Source organism: Balaenoptera borealis (assembly GCF_965194805.1).
Source record: "Balaenoptera borealis genome assembly, chromosome: 13".
Lineage (NCBI taxonomy): Eukaryota > Metazoa > Chordata > Mammalia > Artiodactyla > Balaenopteridae > Balaenoptera > Balaenoptera borealis.
In genome coordinates this window covers 41730755-41749136 of record NC_138870.1, presented here as the reverse complement: position 1 = coordinate 41749136, position 18382 = coordinate 41730755, and the positions used below count along the sequence as shown (strand labels likewise).

Genomic DNA, 18382 nt, shown 5'->3' with positions numbered 1-18382 from the left:
CTTCCAACCATCCTTTCCCTTCCCCTCCATCCGCATCCTCAGTGACCTTTGGGGACTTGGGTCTGGTGTTAGACCATACAATTAGGCAGTGGGAAGCTCCTCCTCCCTTAGCCTTCCTTAAAGCTGGCTGGTCACCTGACTTTTCCCTATGCCCAGGCCTTATTTCTGTGCCTTGGTTATTGGGGGTAGGTGGGCATCAGTGTAGGAATGGGATAACATCCCCCTATATAATATCCCCTTCCCCCCTACACCAGCCCTTTCCTCCTTGACCTGCCTATTGGATGTAGAGTAAAAGAAGTGACTGCCTGACAAGGGTTTATGATTCTCAGAGAAGAACCTAACTCCATCTTTCCCGAGGCTATCAGTGCCTTGAATACTCTGCAAGCCCCACTGCTATGTTGGGGGTAGAGGCAAAGTTTCTGCTCATGGTTATGTAGATTGTACATTGCACAACTTCTAGGGGCACCATTCACCTCACAGTCACTGTATGTATAGTTACTATGACTTTTCTTGCAAATGGCAATCAGGTGGCTTGAGGAAGGGCTGCTTTTTTCTAATGTACACAAAGTTCCTGTGCATGCTAGCCATGGAGCTGAGTGAGGAGCGAGTATGGAATACAAAGAAAAAAAAAGTGTAGTTGCCACAAATACTGGCTGAGCACCCTGCTATAGGCCAGGTGCTCAGCTAAGATTGTGTTTAAGTTTGTGCTTAAGAACTGCTTTGTGTAGTAAGGGTGACATAATTTTAATACCATACCACAATGGATGGCAGTTAATTACTGGTTCTCAAGGAAACATAGAGGTCCAGTGTCAGGACATCAGGGAAGGTTTCTTAGAGAAAGATTTCTAAACGATAGTAGATTAATGGGTGAAGTGTTGTTGCAGGCTCAAAGCCTCTGAGATGAGACCCGAATGGCTCCAGGGGGTGCAGAGAAGGAGAAAGATAAAGAGGTGACTAGATGGAGGGTAAAGGGAAGAGATCATTAGCCTGTTAGAGACTATGACTTTAAGTACCCACTGCCCTCCAGCAGTTTCCAATCCACAAGTTGGGTGTTTGGCAAGGATAAGAGAGGGGACAAAAGTTTGAAGTCCTAAACCAGACTATAGCTATGAAGCTCTGTTCCTGATTCTGGGGAAGCTCCCAGCAGAAGACTGCAAAGCTACCAGGGAAAATGGTCCCCTGGTATCCAGCCCTTCCAGTCTTGGTTACTGCTAAGGAGGAGAGATGGAAGTGGGGGAGGTTGGGGGAGGACCACAGAAGGGAGACTCTGGTTGTGTGCCCAAAGGGCTTGGCTGGCCTTGGGCAGAAATTGGATCCCATAGCTCCTAGGTGATAGCGGGGGACATGGCCTGCTAGGGTAGGCTTGGGGGGAGCAAAGATCCAATTCGAGTACAGAGGAGGGTGGTTTGGTGCCACACATAGGCTTAGAGGTAGAGGGATGCTTATCCAGGCAGCCAAGGACTGTACGGCTGTTAGAATTTCCTAGGCAGGTGCCTGCCTGGTTTCCAGGGTGGTGGAAACGAAGTGGACCAGCGGTGGCCGACTAGAGCCCCCGCCCCGGTGGTAGGGGGCGGGACGGTCCTGGGAGAAGGGCGGGGGGCGGGGCCAGGGGCCACTTAAGGCGGAGCCCCGGCGTTCTGGCAGAGCCGGAGCCTGACGGCAGAGCCCGGCAGGGTTGGCACTTACCCACGACCCCCCTTCCCTGCTATGATGGCCGGTCAGTAGCAGGTTCCAGACCCCCCGGAGGTATGTAGGCAGAGCTAGCGGCAGCCAGGTGTGCTGAGCCACAAGAGCTCTAGGGCGCCCTGGGGGCAGCTCTGCCTGCTGCGCTCTCTGGTGCAGGGGGAGATGCCCAACTGACGAGCGAGCTGGTGAGGACAAGAACGTTCCCTTTTGGCCCGAGTCCGCTGCATCCATGGCGCTGCCGGCCAGTCTGGTGCCCCTGTGCTGCTTGGCACTTCTGGCGCTGCCGGCCCAGAGCTGTGGGCCGGGCCGGGGGCCGGTTGGCCGGCGCCGCTACGTGCGCAAGCAGCTCGTGCCGCTGCTCTACAAGCAATTTGTGCCCAGCGTGCCCGAGCGGACCCTGGGCGCCAGTGGGCCGGCCGAGGGGAGGGTGACAAGAGGCTCTGAGCGCTTCCGGGACCTGGTGCCTAACTACAACCCCGACATCATCTTCAAGGATGAGGAGAACAGTGGTGCAGACCGCTTGATGACCGAGGTAAGGAAGGCCTCTCCCCACCTGCTCGAGGGCACCGCCAATTTCTCTGCTCTCCTCCGGCAGCTGGCGGAGGGGACGGGGGATGGTGTGAGCTGGACTTCATCTATAGAGACCTTGATCTCAAGGACCTACCTACACTCCTCACCCCTCACCCCCCCCCCACCAAAACACACACACTCACACACACACACACACCTCTGCTGGCTGTACTGAGTGATCAGGAGGGATCCAGGGAGAGGCTGCATGGGGAGGGGGAGAAGGGACTAGTGAGAGTGAAGCTGGGAGAGACAGGGAGGGCGGGGAAAGGAGGATGGCGGCAGGCGAGACGGGAAATGGCTGAGGCGTGGACCGGGGGTCAGCTACCGAGCCAGGCAGGAAGGGCTGGGGTGAGCTGGGGGCCAGGAGCTGGCTAGGCAGCAGACAGAAAGCTCTACCCTTAGCCTGGCTCCTGACCTGATTGTGTTAAAGCTCTGTGGGCCCAAAAGACTGAAGGGGCTGGGAAAGGGGTGACCAAGGGTCAGGTCATCAGGCCATCTACCTGAGGAGGGGCTGGGCAAGAATTGTCTTTGGTGCGGGGGAGGCATCCCAGAACCAAGTAAAGCTATTCTAGAGTCTAAACGACTGTCCTGGAGTGAAAAGTGATCTTTGATGGGAAGAACAGATGGGCCCACCTGAGAATCATAGGGTTCCTGTGTCCCTCAAACTCAGCGTAGCTCAGGGACTTTCCTTGGAATTAAAGGGTTAAAATGAATTCAACTACCATGTATTAAGCATCTGCTGCAAACCAGAACCTAACCAACCTAGGGTGAGGTGTGAAGGACCACCTCTGCTCTGTGATCTCAAATGTCAGAGCTGGAAGGAAACTTGGAGGTCACATTCTTCCACCACCCCCCCTCCGATTTTTACATCTGAGAGCTGGGCCCCAGGAGGAAAAGTGATTTAATCAAAATCTTGAAACGAATTAGTGGCATGCCTGGGACTAGAATTCAGGACTCCTGATTCTAAGTCCTATACACTTTCCATTACACCACCTAATTGTGTATGGAGTGGGGAGGTGGGGGGGAGAGGGAGGGGTACGGATTTCCTCTGATTAACTGCCATAGTTTTCCAGGTTACTTTGTTAGGAAAACCTGTCCAGGGGAGAAAGAATTCCTTCTTGCTCTTGCCCTGAAGCATTCCTCCTACCCAGAGATTGGGAAGGGGATACTCCTTCCCTCCTGGCCAGGGATGGAATATCCTGGCCCTTTCCTCTGGTTTCCACCTGCAGCAGAGGGGGCAGAACAAGGGATAGGCCCAGGAGAGGCTCTGACAGGCCTGGGAACCCCCCTCGGTCCTGCTTATCTCCCACACCCTGGCTGCAAAAGGCCTCCATTGAGTTGGCTCTGCACTGGGCTGCTGCCCCCGCAGGTCAAGGCCTCAGGGCCTCCTTAGGGGACAAAACGACAAAAAGTTGGAAGGAGTTACCACTTTTCCTGTCTTCCCCCTCCCCTCCTCTCCAACCCTGCGGAGGTGTAGAAGACTCGGGGAGAAGGGCAGGGGGGAAACGTCCCTCTGGCAGTTAGGAGAAAACCAAGTCCGAGGAGAGGTCAGAGCGGGGAGAAGAAAAGGAAGCTGTCCTCTCTGTGCCTCCTCCCGCGAGGTCCGTGCTGTGGTGCGCGCCAAGGTCTCCGGCTCCCAGACTGGAGCGGCCGAGATAACCATGGTCTCACTCCCCCGGCGCAGGCTTCCAGCCGCTGCTGCTTTTCCTCCTCTCCACTCCCACCCTGCAGGGGGCCCCCCAGATCCGCGAAAGGGCGGCTCGCGTTATTCTCAGGTGTTACTCCCACGCCTTTCTGCGCTGCCTCCGGAGCAGAGACGGAGAGATGGGGGGCTCTTAGGGCTGGCGGAGCCTGAGCTGGAACTGGGAGGGCTGGCCGCGCTGGGGGAGGGGACCCGGCGGGCCGGAGCAGGGATGGGGGGCGCGGCTTTCTGCCCTTTCCTCTCCCTGAGCCGGGGCGGCTGAAAAGCGCCTTTGTGGATGGAGCTGCTGAGTCCGCTTCTCCCGGCGCGTCCCCGGCCTCGGCCCGGGATTCTCGCTCGGTTAAGTCATCCGGGAGAATGGCCATTGTACTTCGCGCAGCCCCCGCCACCCCAACCCTTTTTCCAGCAGCCTAGATCCCGCACGGCTTCGCTTGGGCACCTCTGTGGGGGGCACTCGCACCACGAAAGGGTTAATGCTAGGGGCTGAAAGGAGGAGGAGGAAGGAAGGAAGGAAGCGATGCCCGGTGCCAGGGAAGGCAACGAAACAAAAGATGAATCAGGCTGAGGGAGGGCAGCCGGGGCTTGGGGCGGGGTCCAGGCCAAAACAGGGGCTCCTCTCGCGGAGCCGGGCTGCTCAACCCCTCCCTGACCAAGCTTACACCCGCTCTTTCCACTCTTGCCCTCTCCCAGGTTGAACTGAGGTCCCAGAACAACTAGGGATGAGGGGCGGAAATTAAAAGTGGGGGAAAGAACTAGGTTTGGGCGCTCCCTCTTGATCTCAGGGGTGACCCCACAGTTCGCCAACGACGCTCTGGAGAGCATAGATTAGCGACTACACCCATTCAGATTCTCACTTCCTCAGGACACTCAAAATCTGGGAGGGACTGGAGGGGTGTCGGGAAAACGAAGAATTAACCCGCCCGTCCAGGTCGCTTTAGCCCCCATGCTGGTGGTAGTGGTACCGAGGAGACTGACTCCTTTATTCCTCGCCAGCGTTGTAAAGAGCGCGTGAACGCGCTGGCCATTGCGGTGATGAACATGTGGCCCGGAGTGCGCCTACGGGTGACCGAGGGCTGGGACGAGGACGGCCACCACGCTCAGGACTCACTTCACTACGAAGGACGTGCCCTGGATATCACCACGTCCGACCGCGACCGCAATAAGTATGGGTTGCTGGCGCGCCTGGCAGTGGAAGCCGGCTTCGACTGGGTCTATTACGAGTCCCGCAACCACGTCCACGTGTCTGTCAAAGCCGGTACAGTATGGGGTGGGTGGTGAGGTCCCTCCGGGAAACTGAGGGTGCACAGCCCTGTTGCGACTCTAGGGGACACCACGCGGGCGTTAGTGTTGTAAACCCCCCTTCCATTTCTGCCCAGGTTAGGACCAGATCCGTTGGAACTTGCATGTTGTTCCGGGACTGGTGAGGTCTGCGCTGGGCTTGACCCACGTCTTTGACAATCTGTACTAACATTCTAGAACTGGTCTCCATTCAATCCTCTCTCTGCTTGTCCCATCCAGATAACTCACTGGCGGTCAGGGCAGGCGGCTGCTTTCCGGGAAATGCCACCGTGCGCCTGCGGAGCGGCGAGCGGAAGGGACTGCGGGAACTGCACCGCGGTGACTGGGTGCTGGCGGCAGACGCGGCAGGCCGGGTGGTGCCCACGCCTGTGCTGCTCTTCCTGGACCGGGACTTGCAGCGCCGGGCCTCTTTCGTGGCTGTGGAGACCGAGCGGCCCCCGCGCAAGCTGTTGCTCACTCCCTGGCACCTGGTGTTCGCCGCTCGAGGGCCCGCGCCCGAGCCAAGCGACTTTGCACCGGTGTTCGCGCGCCGGCTGCGCGCTGGGGACTCGGTGCTGGCGCCAGGCGGGGACGCCCTTCGGCCTGCGCGCGTGGCCCGAGTGGCGCGGGAGGAAGCCGTGGGTGTGTTCGCACCGCTCACAGCGCACGGGACGCTGCTGGTCAATGATGTCCTGGCCTCGTGCTACGCGGTTCTGGAGAGTCACCAGTGGGCGCACCGCGCCTTTGCTCCTCTGCGCCTGCTGCACGCGCTGGGGGCGCTGCTTCCGGGTGGGGCCGTCCAGCCAACTGGCATGCATTGGTACTCTCGGTTCCTCTATCGCTTGGCGGAGGAGCTGCTGGACTGAGCGCTCCAGGCATAGAAACCTCGTGGCATCCGCCTAAACGGGAGTGTGCGGGCTGAGATCTGGGGGTGTGGGCAGCAGACGATGCTGATTGGGAGGGAGGGAGGGATAGGGAGAAAAATGGATGCGATGGTTTAGGGGCAACCTCTAACTGAGAGGTTGGGTCCTAGGTAGGTGGGGTTGATGATGGGTACTCGTCGACGAGGACTGTTTCTCCTCTTCTTCCCCAGTGCCTCAGCCCCACCCGATTATTTTATTTTATTTTCTATTTATAAATTGTAATATAATGATCTGCTTGCCCCGCCTGGCAAGATGAGGGGCTGGGGCACGACGTTAACAGTTATCTGACAGGGGAGCCAATCTGACATCTGACATTTTCCTACAAGTGGGCTAATAAAAGGAAGGCTTCCAGGAGCTTATTGGGAAAGATCTCTATTCAGATGGTGATTTACCTCCAGATTGGGGGAAGGGGGTATGGAGAAAGGGAACCATACTTTACTTCCCATTCCCCTCTCCTTCCCCAGCAGGTCGTCCCACCCTGCTTCCTCCTCTCAGAGGAGGCATCCCAGTCGACCAGCAACAGAGACCAGAAGAGTCTGCCCTTTTCTAGGCTGCTAGTTCTTTTTCCCACCCAGAGAGGACTAGCATTCTGCCCACATGTTTGCATACCGACTGTTGGAGGGACCAGGGTTACCCAAGGAACAAGAAAACCCAAAAATGTCCTTTTTCTGTTCATAGGGGCTCCAAAGGTGGCTCAGGCCACTGTGGGTACTGATACTTAAAGAATTCTGACCCCCAATTGTTAGCCTGCAGTCCTGGTCCCTCCCTCAAGAATCACCGTAATCCCCATCCTACTCTGGTGTAAGGGGTCTACATGGGGCTGATGTTTTTTGGGGGGATGTAACTGGACCAACTGATGACTCTTGGGAATCCCTAGCTAATTCATAACTGATAGTCCCCACACACTCTTGATCAAGAGAAAGAACCTGGACAGAGAGCTAGAACCTATCCTTCCTGATGGGCTGAGCCCAGATGTATGGGGGTAGAGGGGGCATAGGCTCTCCAAGCAAGGGCACATAGGAATTAAAACCTGAGCCCCCTTCCTGATCAGCTGTCCTGGTTGTTGTTTCTACTGGCTTCCTCCACCTTTCCCCTCTCCCCTCTCCCATTATTTCTAGCTCTGCTTTCCTGGACTGGGTGTTTCTGGAACCTCTGGGTCCAACGCAGCAGACACCTGGAATCCAGGCAGGCAACTGCCCCTGAGTTAGGAATGGAAGCTCCGAGGAAGTTGGACTGCACTGGAAGGAGAGTGTCAGGGCCTGGGGGATGGTAGGGGTTGGCGGTACCACCAGGAGCCCACCCTTCCCTGTAGCGGCTATGCTCTGCCTGCACAGGGTCCCTGCTATATACTGCCCTCTAGTGGCTTTCAGGATCGGTTCCCTTCCCGGCCAAAGGAAAAATGCTGCGCAGAGGGTGGACTGGATTTGTGCAGAGGAGCCTTCTTCCAGGATGCAAGAGATGGTGGATGGTACTTGTTAAGCTGCCAGGGCTGAGCCACATGTGTCAGGGGCTGACGAGGAGCCCACCTGCCTCTCATCTGGAAAGTGGCACTTTTGTATCCCTTGCGCCTGGTTTAGCTCTGTGGCTCCTGGAAGCTGGAAGTATAGTTGTAGCCTGTAGTATTCCAGATTTCCATGTGCATCCAAGTTGCCCACTCACCTCCCTCACCCTGTGACACTTTGAGTTCAGTGTCTGGAGGTGAAAGCATACTTAGGGTGCTTGATAAAGCCAACATTTGGAAGCAGGCTAAGTTTACCTTTCGTATCTTTCCACTTCCCCTTTCCCTCAATCCACACCAGGTGCCCATTACCACCACCCTCCCCCTTTCAGAGTGATTTCAGAAACACACTCCAAGCTGTGGACCTTTCCTTCCTACTTTCTAAATCTGCCCTTGTCTCATTCTATCAGATCCTGATGCCCTACTGTCATGTCACTCCAGGTGATGACTAATCTGATAAACTAATTAGTATTTCTATGTTGATAGGCCTGTTTTCACTATTCTTTTCATGTAATGCATATATCTTAAAGGCCTGCTGAAAATAAGGCCTTAAACCATAAGACCATAATGGTGCTGATTCCTAGCACCTTAATATGTTGGGCAGGAGATATCTGGGGACAAGGAGAGCTAATTGGTTTCCCTTAAACTACGTCCTGTAGATTACTCCCCAGGCCTGAGGCTCACCTCTCACCCCCAACTTCCATCCCTCCTTATTCTTGTCCCCTTGAGGCCCTCCCAGCTTCCTAAAATAAAATCCATTACCTTCCCTCAAGCAGCAAAGAGTACCATCTCTATGAAGATGGCCAGGACGGCATATTTACTTGGCCACACAACATCTCCAAATGCAGCACCCCTTCTCATTAACAGAATTGGCAAGGAGGATTAGGGAAAGGGCATGGCTTGGAAGTCAGGCAGATCTGGAGATAATGATCCCTCCCTGACAGGATTGTTGACAATATCAATGTATGTGCCCAATGTGGAATAGACACTATTGAGTTTTCTATGCTCTGCACCCATTTCTCACTGCCTTTGCTGCTGTCTGCTGTCTGTCTGCTTCTGTCCTTACCACTCTACCAGCAGCAGCATTATCAATGGTTCCCAGACCTTTGGGGGTTGTGTTGTCCCTATAATTGTTTGATTTCATAACACTCCGTTCTTCAGAAGGTGCTGTGTGACAGATTTAGGTTTGCTTTAGAACTAAAGTATAATTAAACGTAATCTTGTTTTGAGAATTGCAGAGCATTCTGTGATCATCCTGGCAAGACCTCTCCGCATACTGGGAAACCGGAGTTGAGAAGCACTGCTTCAAGGTTCAGGTGACCTTTTTATTGCCCAGAATCCAGATTTTTTTTCCCCTTCCTTTCTTCAAGCAGGAGTTACTGAACATCTACAGTGTAGCATCGTATTAGGCACTGAAAAACACACCAAAATTAAGAAATAGCTTCTTAAAGGTATAAGATGGTTAGCTGCCAAAGCAACATTGTTACTTAATCAAGATGAGTTGAATGGGTGGTAAACGTCATATTTGTACACAGAAGGCCTTTTGGAGAAAGTAGGGCCTGAATAGGATGCTGTAGCCTGTGTAAGTGGAGGAGACTAGAAAGGCCATTCCAGACAGAAGTACCAACATGAACAAGGACTTGGAATCTGGGATGAAGATGTGCAGGCTGGTTAGAGTAGGAAATTGGGAAGTGTAACTATATGTAGCTAAAATTTCCTGAGAACTTACTGCAGGCCAGGCCCTGTTTTAGCACTTTACATACTTTCTCATTTGGTCCTCAAAATAACCCTATGAGATTGTATTACAAATGAGGAAAATTGGGGCAGGAATAATGAAATAAGAATGCCTTGGTGGATGGGGCCACATCCTATGGGACCTTAGGCTGGTTTTGACTCTTCCTCATTCCCTTCATTGGGTCACTAGTAAGTCTAGCTTTCTGACAGTTATTTCTCTTTCATTTTCGTTGGCTCTTCTTCCTCCTGCCTGGATGACTGGCTTCCTTAACTAAAGCTACCTAGGTACCAGTTAAGGAAATACAGATGTGGGTGCAAGTTTCTGGCAGTCATCCATGGTAGGTTGGTACACCAAGCCAGAAAGCATGAGAAGACTCTCAGCTCTTTTTGAATTAGAGGAGGGGAATGTTGTGCTTTGTTATGGACTGAATGCATGTGTCTCCCCCCAAATTCATATGTTGAAGCCCTCATGCCCATGTGGCTGTATTTGGAGATGGGGCCTCTAAGGAAGTAATTAAGGTTAAATGAGGTCATAAGAGTGGGCCTTGATCTGACAGGATTAGTGTCCTTACAAGAAGACATAGGAGAGAGCTTGCTTTCTCTCCCTTCACATATGCAACGAAAGGCCATGTGAGGCCATAGTGAGAAGGCAGCCGTCTGCAGGCCAGGAAGAGAGCTCTCACCAGAAACCAAATTGGCTGGAACCTTGATCTTGGATTTTTCTAGCTTCCAAAACTATGAGAAAATAAATGTTTGATGTCTAAGCCACCCAGTCTGTGATATTTTGTTATGGCAGCTCTAGCAGAATAATATAAGCTTCCAGAAATGTTTGAAATAAGAAGAGGCCAGTGCTAAGATGGGGTCCTTAGTGAAAATAATCAACTCTGCTTGAAAAATTAGCATTTCTGACCTAGAGCCTTGAGATGTTTATCCCTGACTGTGCTTTTGTGGTCCCTGCTGTATTGGAGGAAGCTTTCCTCCCTGTCTGGGTGACTGAGGCAGCTGTCTATGGGAAGCAGCCTATGTCTGGTTAGGGTATTTTCCTGTGGGGGATTTTGTGGCCAATTAGCACATTCAAACGTTCCTCTCCCTGTTACTGTCTCTATATGTGACTTGGTTAATGATGAACATCTCCCATGAGAAAGTGGTATCTTTAATAAGGGTTTACTGAGTGCCTACTATGTGTCAAATATTGTGTTGTGCCTTGGGCATAGGACAATAAAGTCAGGCATCGCTCTTACAGGTCATCTGGTGAGACAGGCATAAATGGTTAGAAGGTTGTTGAGTGTGGTAAAGAGATGAGAATTGGCATTTAAGCTGAGACCTGTAAGACAGGTAAGAGTTGTTCAAGCAGAGGGAACAGCATGTGCAAAGTCCTGGAGTTGGGGAGCAACAGTAAGATGAATCTGAGGACCATCGACAAGTTCAGTATAGTGAGAGGGAGATGGGATCGACTTTAAGGATTTTCAGTCCTGTCTGGAAGTTGGAAAGCAATTGCAGGACTTGAAGCAGGTGAGGGGAAAAGTCAAACTTGCATTTTAAAAAAAGGAAATTGCCGGGACTTCCCTGATGGCCCAGTGGTTAGGACTCCGCACTTCCACTGCAGAGGGCAAGGGTTCCATCCCTGGTCGGGGAAGTAAGATTCCCACATGCCATAAATAAATAAAAAAGGAAATTGCCAATTGGATGGGCTTTTTGGGTCATCTTTATCCCTAAGTAGGTTGGTTCTCATCTGAGCATATGAGTATCGCTAATTCTGATCACAAGTAGGAAATGCCCCCGTCCCCACACAGAGCGTGTTATGGGAACAGATGGTGGTGGGGGCAGCGTAGGGAAACTGGAGCAGGACAGGATAAGATAGGAACAGAACTGAAGGTGGTACCTCCAGCCCTGGCTTTGCTTCTCTCTGAAACCTGAACCCAAACTGTCTCTCAACTTCCCTCCTTGAGGCCACATAACCTAAGAACACAGTGGTCTGCTTTCAAACCACATGGTGTCCAAACAGGATTTATTGGAACTAGGGACTCTTTTTCTGCTATTCTCTTGCTTTCCAGCGATTCTTTCCACGGAGCCTTGACTTTGCTTGGAGCTGATGGCCCTAAGCTGAGACGGAGCTACCACCCCGAGAGCCAGGTCTGGGCTGAACATTGCAGCTGCCCAGGGAACAGCTGGTTAAGCCCTCAGCAGCTGCAGCAGCTGGGATTCCACCCAACATGTGAGCTGGGATTAATCCCATTTCCTCCACACACATCCTTTCCTTGTTCTAGTCCCTGGCTAGTCTATAGTAGCTCGTAGAATCTTTGAGGCTAGATCTCATGAATCTCTCCCTGAACTAAGCTGGAGTCAAAGTCACCCACCTTCCTCTTCTCTTGGAGGCAGCTGGCCCAAAGCACCTTAGCACCACCACACGAGGGAGGATGTGGGTCTCTCTCTCACACACAACCTCCTTTCCCTCATTATCTCTATCCTTTGATAAACTGGCTAGGATGGATTCTTCTTTGAAAAGTCTCATTTTCAATAACTTGTAGAATTGTCTAAAGATGAAGGGGCTTCTTTGGTGGGGTAAGAAGGTGGATTTCCTTTATCTTTGAAAGACTCTATACCGAGGCCTGGAAACTTGGTGGGAGTGTTGCAGGAGGATCAAGCATCCTACTGGTGGTTGTCACTTTTGAACTGTGATTGCTTCTCACATAACGGTGGCTCCACAGTGAAGAACAATAGGGCTGTATATTCTATTTGGTGCCTATGCACCAGCTGTGTGACCTTGAGGAAAATCACTTTGTGAGAGATGCCAGAGGCTACTACAATGAGGTGTTTCCAAGAGGTTGGAAATAAGGAGGTGCTCTGAGATTTAAACAAGTCAAATTAACACACAAAGGGACAAGACAGTTCCTCTCAGGTACAGAGACTTGACTCCCTCCCTTCAACAAATATTTATTAAAGCCCCTGCAAATACTATTAGGCATTGTACTATGCTGGGGATTTTTGACAGTTTTCTAAACAGGCAGTTATTTTAATGGATTAAATTAATTAAGTTTTAGCTTAGAGGAGTGGCCTGATCAAATTTGGGTTTTAAAAAGATCACTCTAGCTCCTAAGTGGAGAATGGAGTTAGAAGGGAGTTGGCCCAGGGAGGAGAGCAAGCAAAAAGGATAATGAGATAATGAGAGATGATGTTGGTTGAGATAAAGAGGTGGCAATGGAGATGGAAAGGACAGTTTCAGGAAATATTTGTATTTGTGGGATTGATAGGACTTGGTGGTTGATTGGACAAAGAGGAAGTGAAGAGTAAGGTAGAAGAAGAAAACGATTTCTCTCAACTTTATCGGCTTGCTATTAATGTATCTAAAATGAAAGAAAAAGTCATTGATCAACCAGTATCAATCTATTGATCCAAAATGGAATGTGGCAAATGGGCAACTCAGTCAATCAGAATTGTTACCATGTGCCCAGAATTATCTTGGGGAGAGAGGTGCCGAATGTGGTCACTGGTGGGGCAGGGATGGTTCTTTGGGCCTCCACGTGTCCTGGCCAAAATACCTTCACAGAGTTAGTCCTCTTCTCTTATCCTAATGTTCTGCTCATCAGGCAACAAATTGGTACCTCGCTGAAAAGGGAGTGCCCTAGATAGAGGATGCGCCGACTTCCTCGGTAGTGGAAAGGGAAAGCAACGGATACATACATTGGCGTGGTGGGAACCCAAATCAGGCGTTCATGAATTACTGTGAGGCTTCCCTAGCACATGAGCGTTTGGAGGTCCTGAGCAAGTCCAGTTCCCAAGTTGGCTAGACTGAGTGCTCTTCCCAGCATCATCTTTCTCAGTGATGTCCAGGGAGGGAGCCAGACCATCTGCCTCTGGGCATACCTCTCTGGCCAAACTGCGAATTCATTTTCAAACTAATAACGATAATTACTATGATGGCTTCAATATAATGAGTACCAACTATTTTTTAACAGAGTGATAGGGATATCACATACATTATCTCATTTACTTCTCATAACAGTTGTGCAAAATAAGTATTTGGTTCCAGAAAGATTTAAGCAGGTCGCAGGAGGGCTGGGGGTCTGGATTCCAAGGTTGTGCAGCCAGAAACAATGCCTCAAATCATAGAACCAAGCCAACAGGGGCACTGTGGCAACTGCCACTAAACACTAGACAGTGCAATTTGCAGACCAATGCCCTGACTGGATGCTGGAAGGCACTGCTGACACCACGGCCACTATCCACCCTGGAACTCAATCTTTCTGTGGCAGCCAGAAAGAACGACAAACATCTACTATCTTGTTGTTCTAACCATTTCATAGAAGAGAAACTGAGGCTCAGAGCAGTTAAGTACCTGCCTGAGCTCACATAGTGAGTCAGCCAGGATTTGAAACCAGGTCTGATTGACTGCAAAGTCCATGTTCTTTCCAATATGTTTTGCTGCTAGGATGCACTTTACCTCTCCAGGCTGCAGTTTCTCAGCCTGTAGTCTGGAGAAGTTGTGTTACATCAGTGGTTCTCAAAGTGGAGTCCCCAGACCAGCAACCTCAGTATCACCTGGAAACTTGTTCAAAATGCAAATTCTTGGACCATACCCAGACCTACTGAATCAAAAACTCTGGTGTAGGTCCCAGCAATCTGTGCATTAACAAACCCTCCAGGTGACTCTTATGTGTCCTGACCCTTCAGAATAACTGTACCAGATGATCACCAAGGTCCTCCAGCTCTAATATGTTATCATTCACTTATTTTGGAAGTTGCTGGTTGTGATCCCTGGATCGAGCAAGGTCCCCTGAGAGGAGCTAAGTACTTCTCATTTTCCTGAAATGGGTTGGTGTTTATCAAATTCCACGATAGCAGAATTCAAGAATAGGTGTGAGAGTGAGGAAAGAACTAGACATATGGAACATGTAGGGAACATGCCTGCACGTGTATCCTGGCTATTTTTCTGGGCAGTGCCTAGAGACACATATCCTTAAGTGGCCCATCGACATGTGAATATCTGGGAGGTGCCCCAAAATCCACATGTCAAAAATAAGTGCATTAATTCAATACTCTCCCCATGCCCCCACTAAGCAATTCCTGTTCTTCCCCTGTCCTCTAAATCTATAAATGGCATTTTGCCTCTATTAATCAGGTCATCAACTTTTTAACTTGAATCTGGAGTGCACTTTGTGTGAGTCTTCACCATCCTCTCTGTTGCTACTGTGGTCCAGGCCCTCATCTTTCTCCTCCTGGGTATCAGCTTCCTAACAGTGCTCCTGCCTCCAGCCCCAGTCTCTCTCGGTACATCCTCCTCCACAGGGTCGCCAGCATGATCCTTACAAAGCACAGCTGTCTTCATGGTACTGCCCTCCCCATAACACTCCCACCAAGGAAACATCAAAGGTCCCATTGCTTATTGCAGTGCTTCCCAAACCTTGTACTATTTTCATGACTATGTCCATAGACCCAGTCCACCCATATAATTGTTTAATATTTTTCTCTAATTTCACTGGCTTCTCTTTCTATCAATTTCAACCTCTTCTAAGCAACAATATTTGCGAACTCAGAGTTTTGGCATTATAGCTCTTGTTTTTCCTACCAAATATTAAAAATTACATAGCAAAAAGAAATTTCTGGGGCTTCCCTGGTGGCGCAGTGGTTGAGAATCTGCCTGCCAATGCAGGGGACACGGGTTCGAGCCCTGGTCTGGGAAGATCCCACATGCCGCGGAGCAACTAAGCCCGTGAGCCACAACTACTGAGCCTGCGCGTCTGGAGCCTGTGCTCTGCAACAAGAGAGGCCGCGATAGTGAGAGGCCCGCGCACCGCGATGAAGAGTGGCCCCCGCTTGCCGCAACTAGAGAAAGCCCTCGCGCAGAAACGAAGACCCAACACAGCCAAAAATAAAAATAAATAAATAAATTTTTTAAAAAAATTTCTTTTGTGTATTACCTAAGTCATCTTACATAGCACTAGTTGTATATTTTGAAAACCCTGCGGTACAGAATAAAGACCAAATTCTTTTTATTTATTTATGTATTTATTTATTTTTGGCTTTGTCGGGTCTTCATTGCTGCGCGCGGGCTTTCTCTAGTTGCGGCGAGCGGGGGACCACTCTTCATCGCGGTGCGCGGGCCTCTCACTATCGCGCCCTCTCTTGTTGCGGAGCACGGGCTCTAGGCACGCGGGCTTCAGTAGTTGTGACACACAGGCTCAGTAGTTGTGGCACACGGGCTTAGCCGCTCCGCGGCATGTGGATCTTCCTGGACCAGGGCTCGAACCTGTGTTCCCTGCACTGGCAGGCGGATTCTTAACCATTTTGCCACCAGGGAAGTCCCGAGACCAAATTCTTAAAGCTAGCATTCAGAGCCCTCCCTGATCTGATCCCAGTCAAATTTCCAGCCTTAATTTCCACACATAGTCCCCCCACACAGAATGCTCCAGGTACAGGGTCCACTCTGTATTTCCAGACACACTGTGCTTTCACTCTTCTCTTAGCATTTTGCCTTAAAAAATTTTTTTTATTGAAGTATAGTTGATTTACAATGTTGTGTTAGTTTCAGGAAATCACAGCAAAGTGATTCAGTTGTGTGTGTATATACATACATATATATATATACATATATATATACTGATTCACTTTTTCAGATTCTTTTCCATTATAGGTTACTACAAGACACTGAGTATAGGGATTTCCCTGGTGGCGCAGTGGTTAAGAATCCGCCTGCCAATGGCGGGGACACGGGCTCGGCCCTGGTCTGGGAAGATCCCACATGCTGCAGAGCAACTAAGCCCGTGCGCCACAACGACTGAGCTTGCGCTCTAGAGCCCACGAGCCACAACTACTGAGCCCACGCACCACAACTACTGAAACCCACGCGCCTAGAGCCCGTGCTCCGCAACAAGAGAAGCCACCGCAATGAAAAGCCCGCGCACCACAACGAAGAGTAGCCCCCGCTCGCCGCAAATAGAGAAAGCCCGCAGGCAGCAATGAAGACCCAACACAGCCAAAAAATAAATAAATAAATTTATAAAAAGAAACACACAAGTTATTGAGTATAGTTCCCTGTGCTATACTGTAGGTCCTTGTTGGTTATCTATTTTATATATAGTAGTGTGTATATGTTAATCCCAAACTCCTAATTTATTCCTCACCATCCCAGCATTTTGCTTTTTTGCTTAGGGCCTTCTTGAGCTTTAAGGCTCAGCTCAATTATCATGTGGAATCTCTGATCCTTCCAGACAGAATCAATCAACTTTTCTTTTCTTTCTTTCTTCCTTCCTTTCTTCCTTCCTCTCTCTCTCTCTCTTCTTTTTTGAAGAAAAATTTCTTCCATGCTTCTAGCTACTTATACTGTAATGTGAGATGATATAATTTTGCCTTCTAATCTTTTGCCTGATAATTTTCCCTACTATAACATTCAGAGGTGTATCATTCAGAATCCTTGGAGGAAACAGATTGCATACTCAAATGGGAAACTCAAGATAATATAATGAAAGGGATATTCATAAAGGTGTGGACAGAGTAATGAAGTATCTACAAGCGTGGTGAAGCATTCAGTCTGGCATCAGTGGGGAGTCATCAGAGGTGCTAACCCCTAGGCCTGAAGGGGCAAGGGAAGGAAGGATTACAAGAACTCAAAAGAGCTGCAACTGTATCTAGTTGAAAGAGAGGGCTACCCAACAGGGTCTGTGGCCTCTGGTAGCCCCATGAGTGAGTCCAGGAGAGACGACAGAAGAACTGCCAAGTTAATCCACAAAATCATGAGAAATAATACATTGTTATTGTTTTAAACCACCAAGTTTTGATATAGTTTGTTATGCAACAATCGATAACATACATCAGCAGGGAGGTGAAGCCTTTCTCCACCAAAACCGTGGAAAACCAAGAATCTCTGAAGACCTGTAAAATGGAACCCATCATTTCAATGGAAACATAGTAAAAATGTTTTCACTTTTCATAGAGATACTTAAAACAGTTTTCTGGGAGCATTTCATCTTTATTTTATCTCAGTTGTTTGAGACAGAGCAATGTATGATGCTGTCACCAGAAATTTTATTCTAAGCTTATTTACCTAACAAACATTAGGATAGTTTGCTTCCTTTATTTTATCCTATATTGGTGATCTTTGCATATCTGTGATTTTTTTAAATTAATTTATTTTTTATTTATTTATTTTTGGCTGCGTTGGGTCTTCGTTGCTGCGCGCAGGCTTTCTGTAGTTGTGGCTAACAGGGGCTACTCTTCGTTGTGGTGCGTGGGCTTCTCATTGCGGTGGCTTTTCTTGTTGTGGAGCATGGGCTCTAGGCACACAGGCTTCAGTGGTTGTGGCACACGGGCTCAGTAGTTGTGGCTCGCAGGCTCTAGGACTCAGTCTCAGTAGTTGTGGTGCACGGGCTTAGTTTCTCTGTGGCATGTGGCATCTTCCCAGGCCAGGGCTCCAACCCGTGTCCCCTGCATTGGCAGGGGGATTCTTAACCACTGTGCCACCGGGGAAGTCCCTACCTCTGATCTTTACAAAGTAACCGTTTATGCCCTACTTTTTATGGCGACTGATATTTAACAAACAAATATCTTGGTCCCAAGATATGCAGGTCTTGTAGAATGGCTCACTAAACATTTGTTCCTATTCTCTTTTACCTTCCTATACTATAGAGGGTGGAAAAGAAAATGTTAAAATTTCCAGGCTCTTTTGCAGGTAGAGATGATCATATGATACAGTTCTGTTCAAGAAGATATAGGTGAAAATCTTCTGTGAGATCTTCTCATCCAGAAAAAACCACAAGAAAAAGCCCTTCGCCTTAGTCCTTTTGCCTTCTTCTTGATTGAAAACAAGAGAGTTTGAGGATGATTTAATAAAGAGATTATTTACAAAGGTGTGGGCAAGGTGTAGGGAAGCAAAAGGGATAGAACAACACCTCCGGGTGAGTATCAGAGAGGCTGTTATTACTGTAGGCCTGAAGGGTAAGGGGAGGGAATTACTGGAAACAGAACACTGAGAGCTGTCTGTGCTAGGGTTGGGGG

At 49.8% G+C, this 18382-nt stretch overlaps 1 protein-coding gene across 1 annotated transcript; it reads left to right on the top strand.

The window, feature by feature from the left end:
* Positions 1-46: 46 nt before the first annotated feature.
* On the top strand, positions 47-10946 carry DHH (desert hedgehog signaling molecule). Its single transcript, XM_082352495.1, has 3 exons — positions 47-2218; positions 4952-5213; positions 5477-10946. The coding sequence occupies exons 1-3, from the start codon at positions 1916-1918 to the stop codon at positions 6100-6102; spliced, it is 1191 nt and encodes a 396-aa protein (XP_082208621.1). The 5' UTR covers positions 47-1915; the 3' UTR covers positions 6103-10946.
* The last annotated feature ends 7436 nt before the right edge of the window (positions 10947-18382 follow it).

Excerpts from the sequence above, each read along its gene's own strand:
- DHH (XM_082352495.1), top strand. The coding sequence starts at position 1,916 with ATGGCGCTGCCGGCCAGTCTGGTGCCCCTGTGCTGCTTGGCACTTCTG. Across the intron at positions 2,219-4,951 it reads CAGACCGCTTGATGACCGAG|CGTTGTAAAGAGCGCGTGAA; the intron begins GTAAGGAAGGCC and ends ATTCCTCGCCAG. Across the intron at positions 5,214-5,476 it reads CCACGTGTCTGTCAAAGCCG|ATAACTCACTGGCGGTCAGG; the intron begins GTACAGTATGGG and ends TGTCCCATCCAG.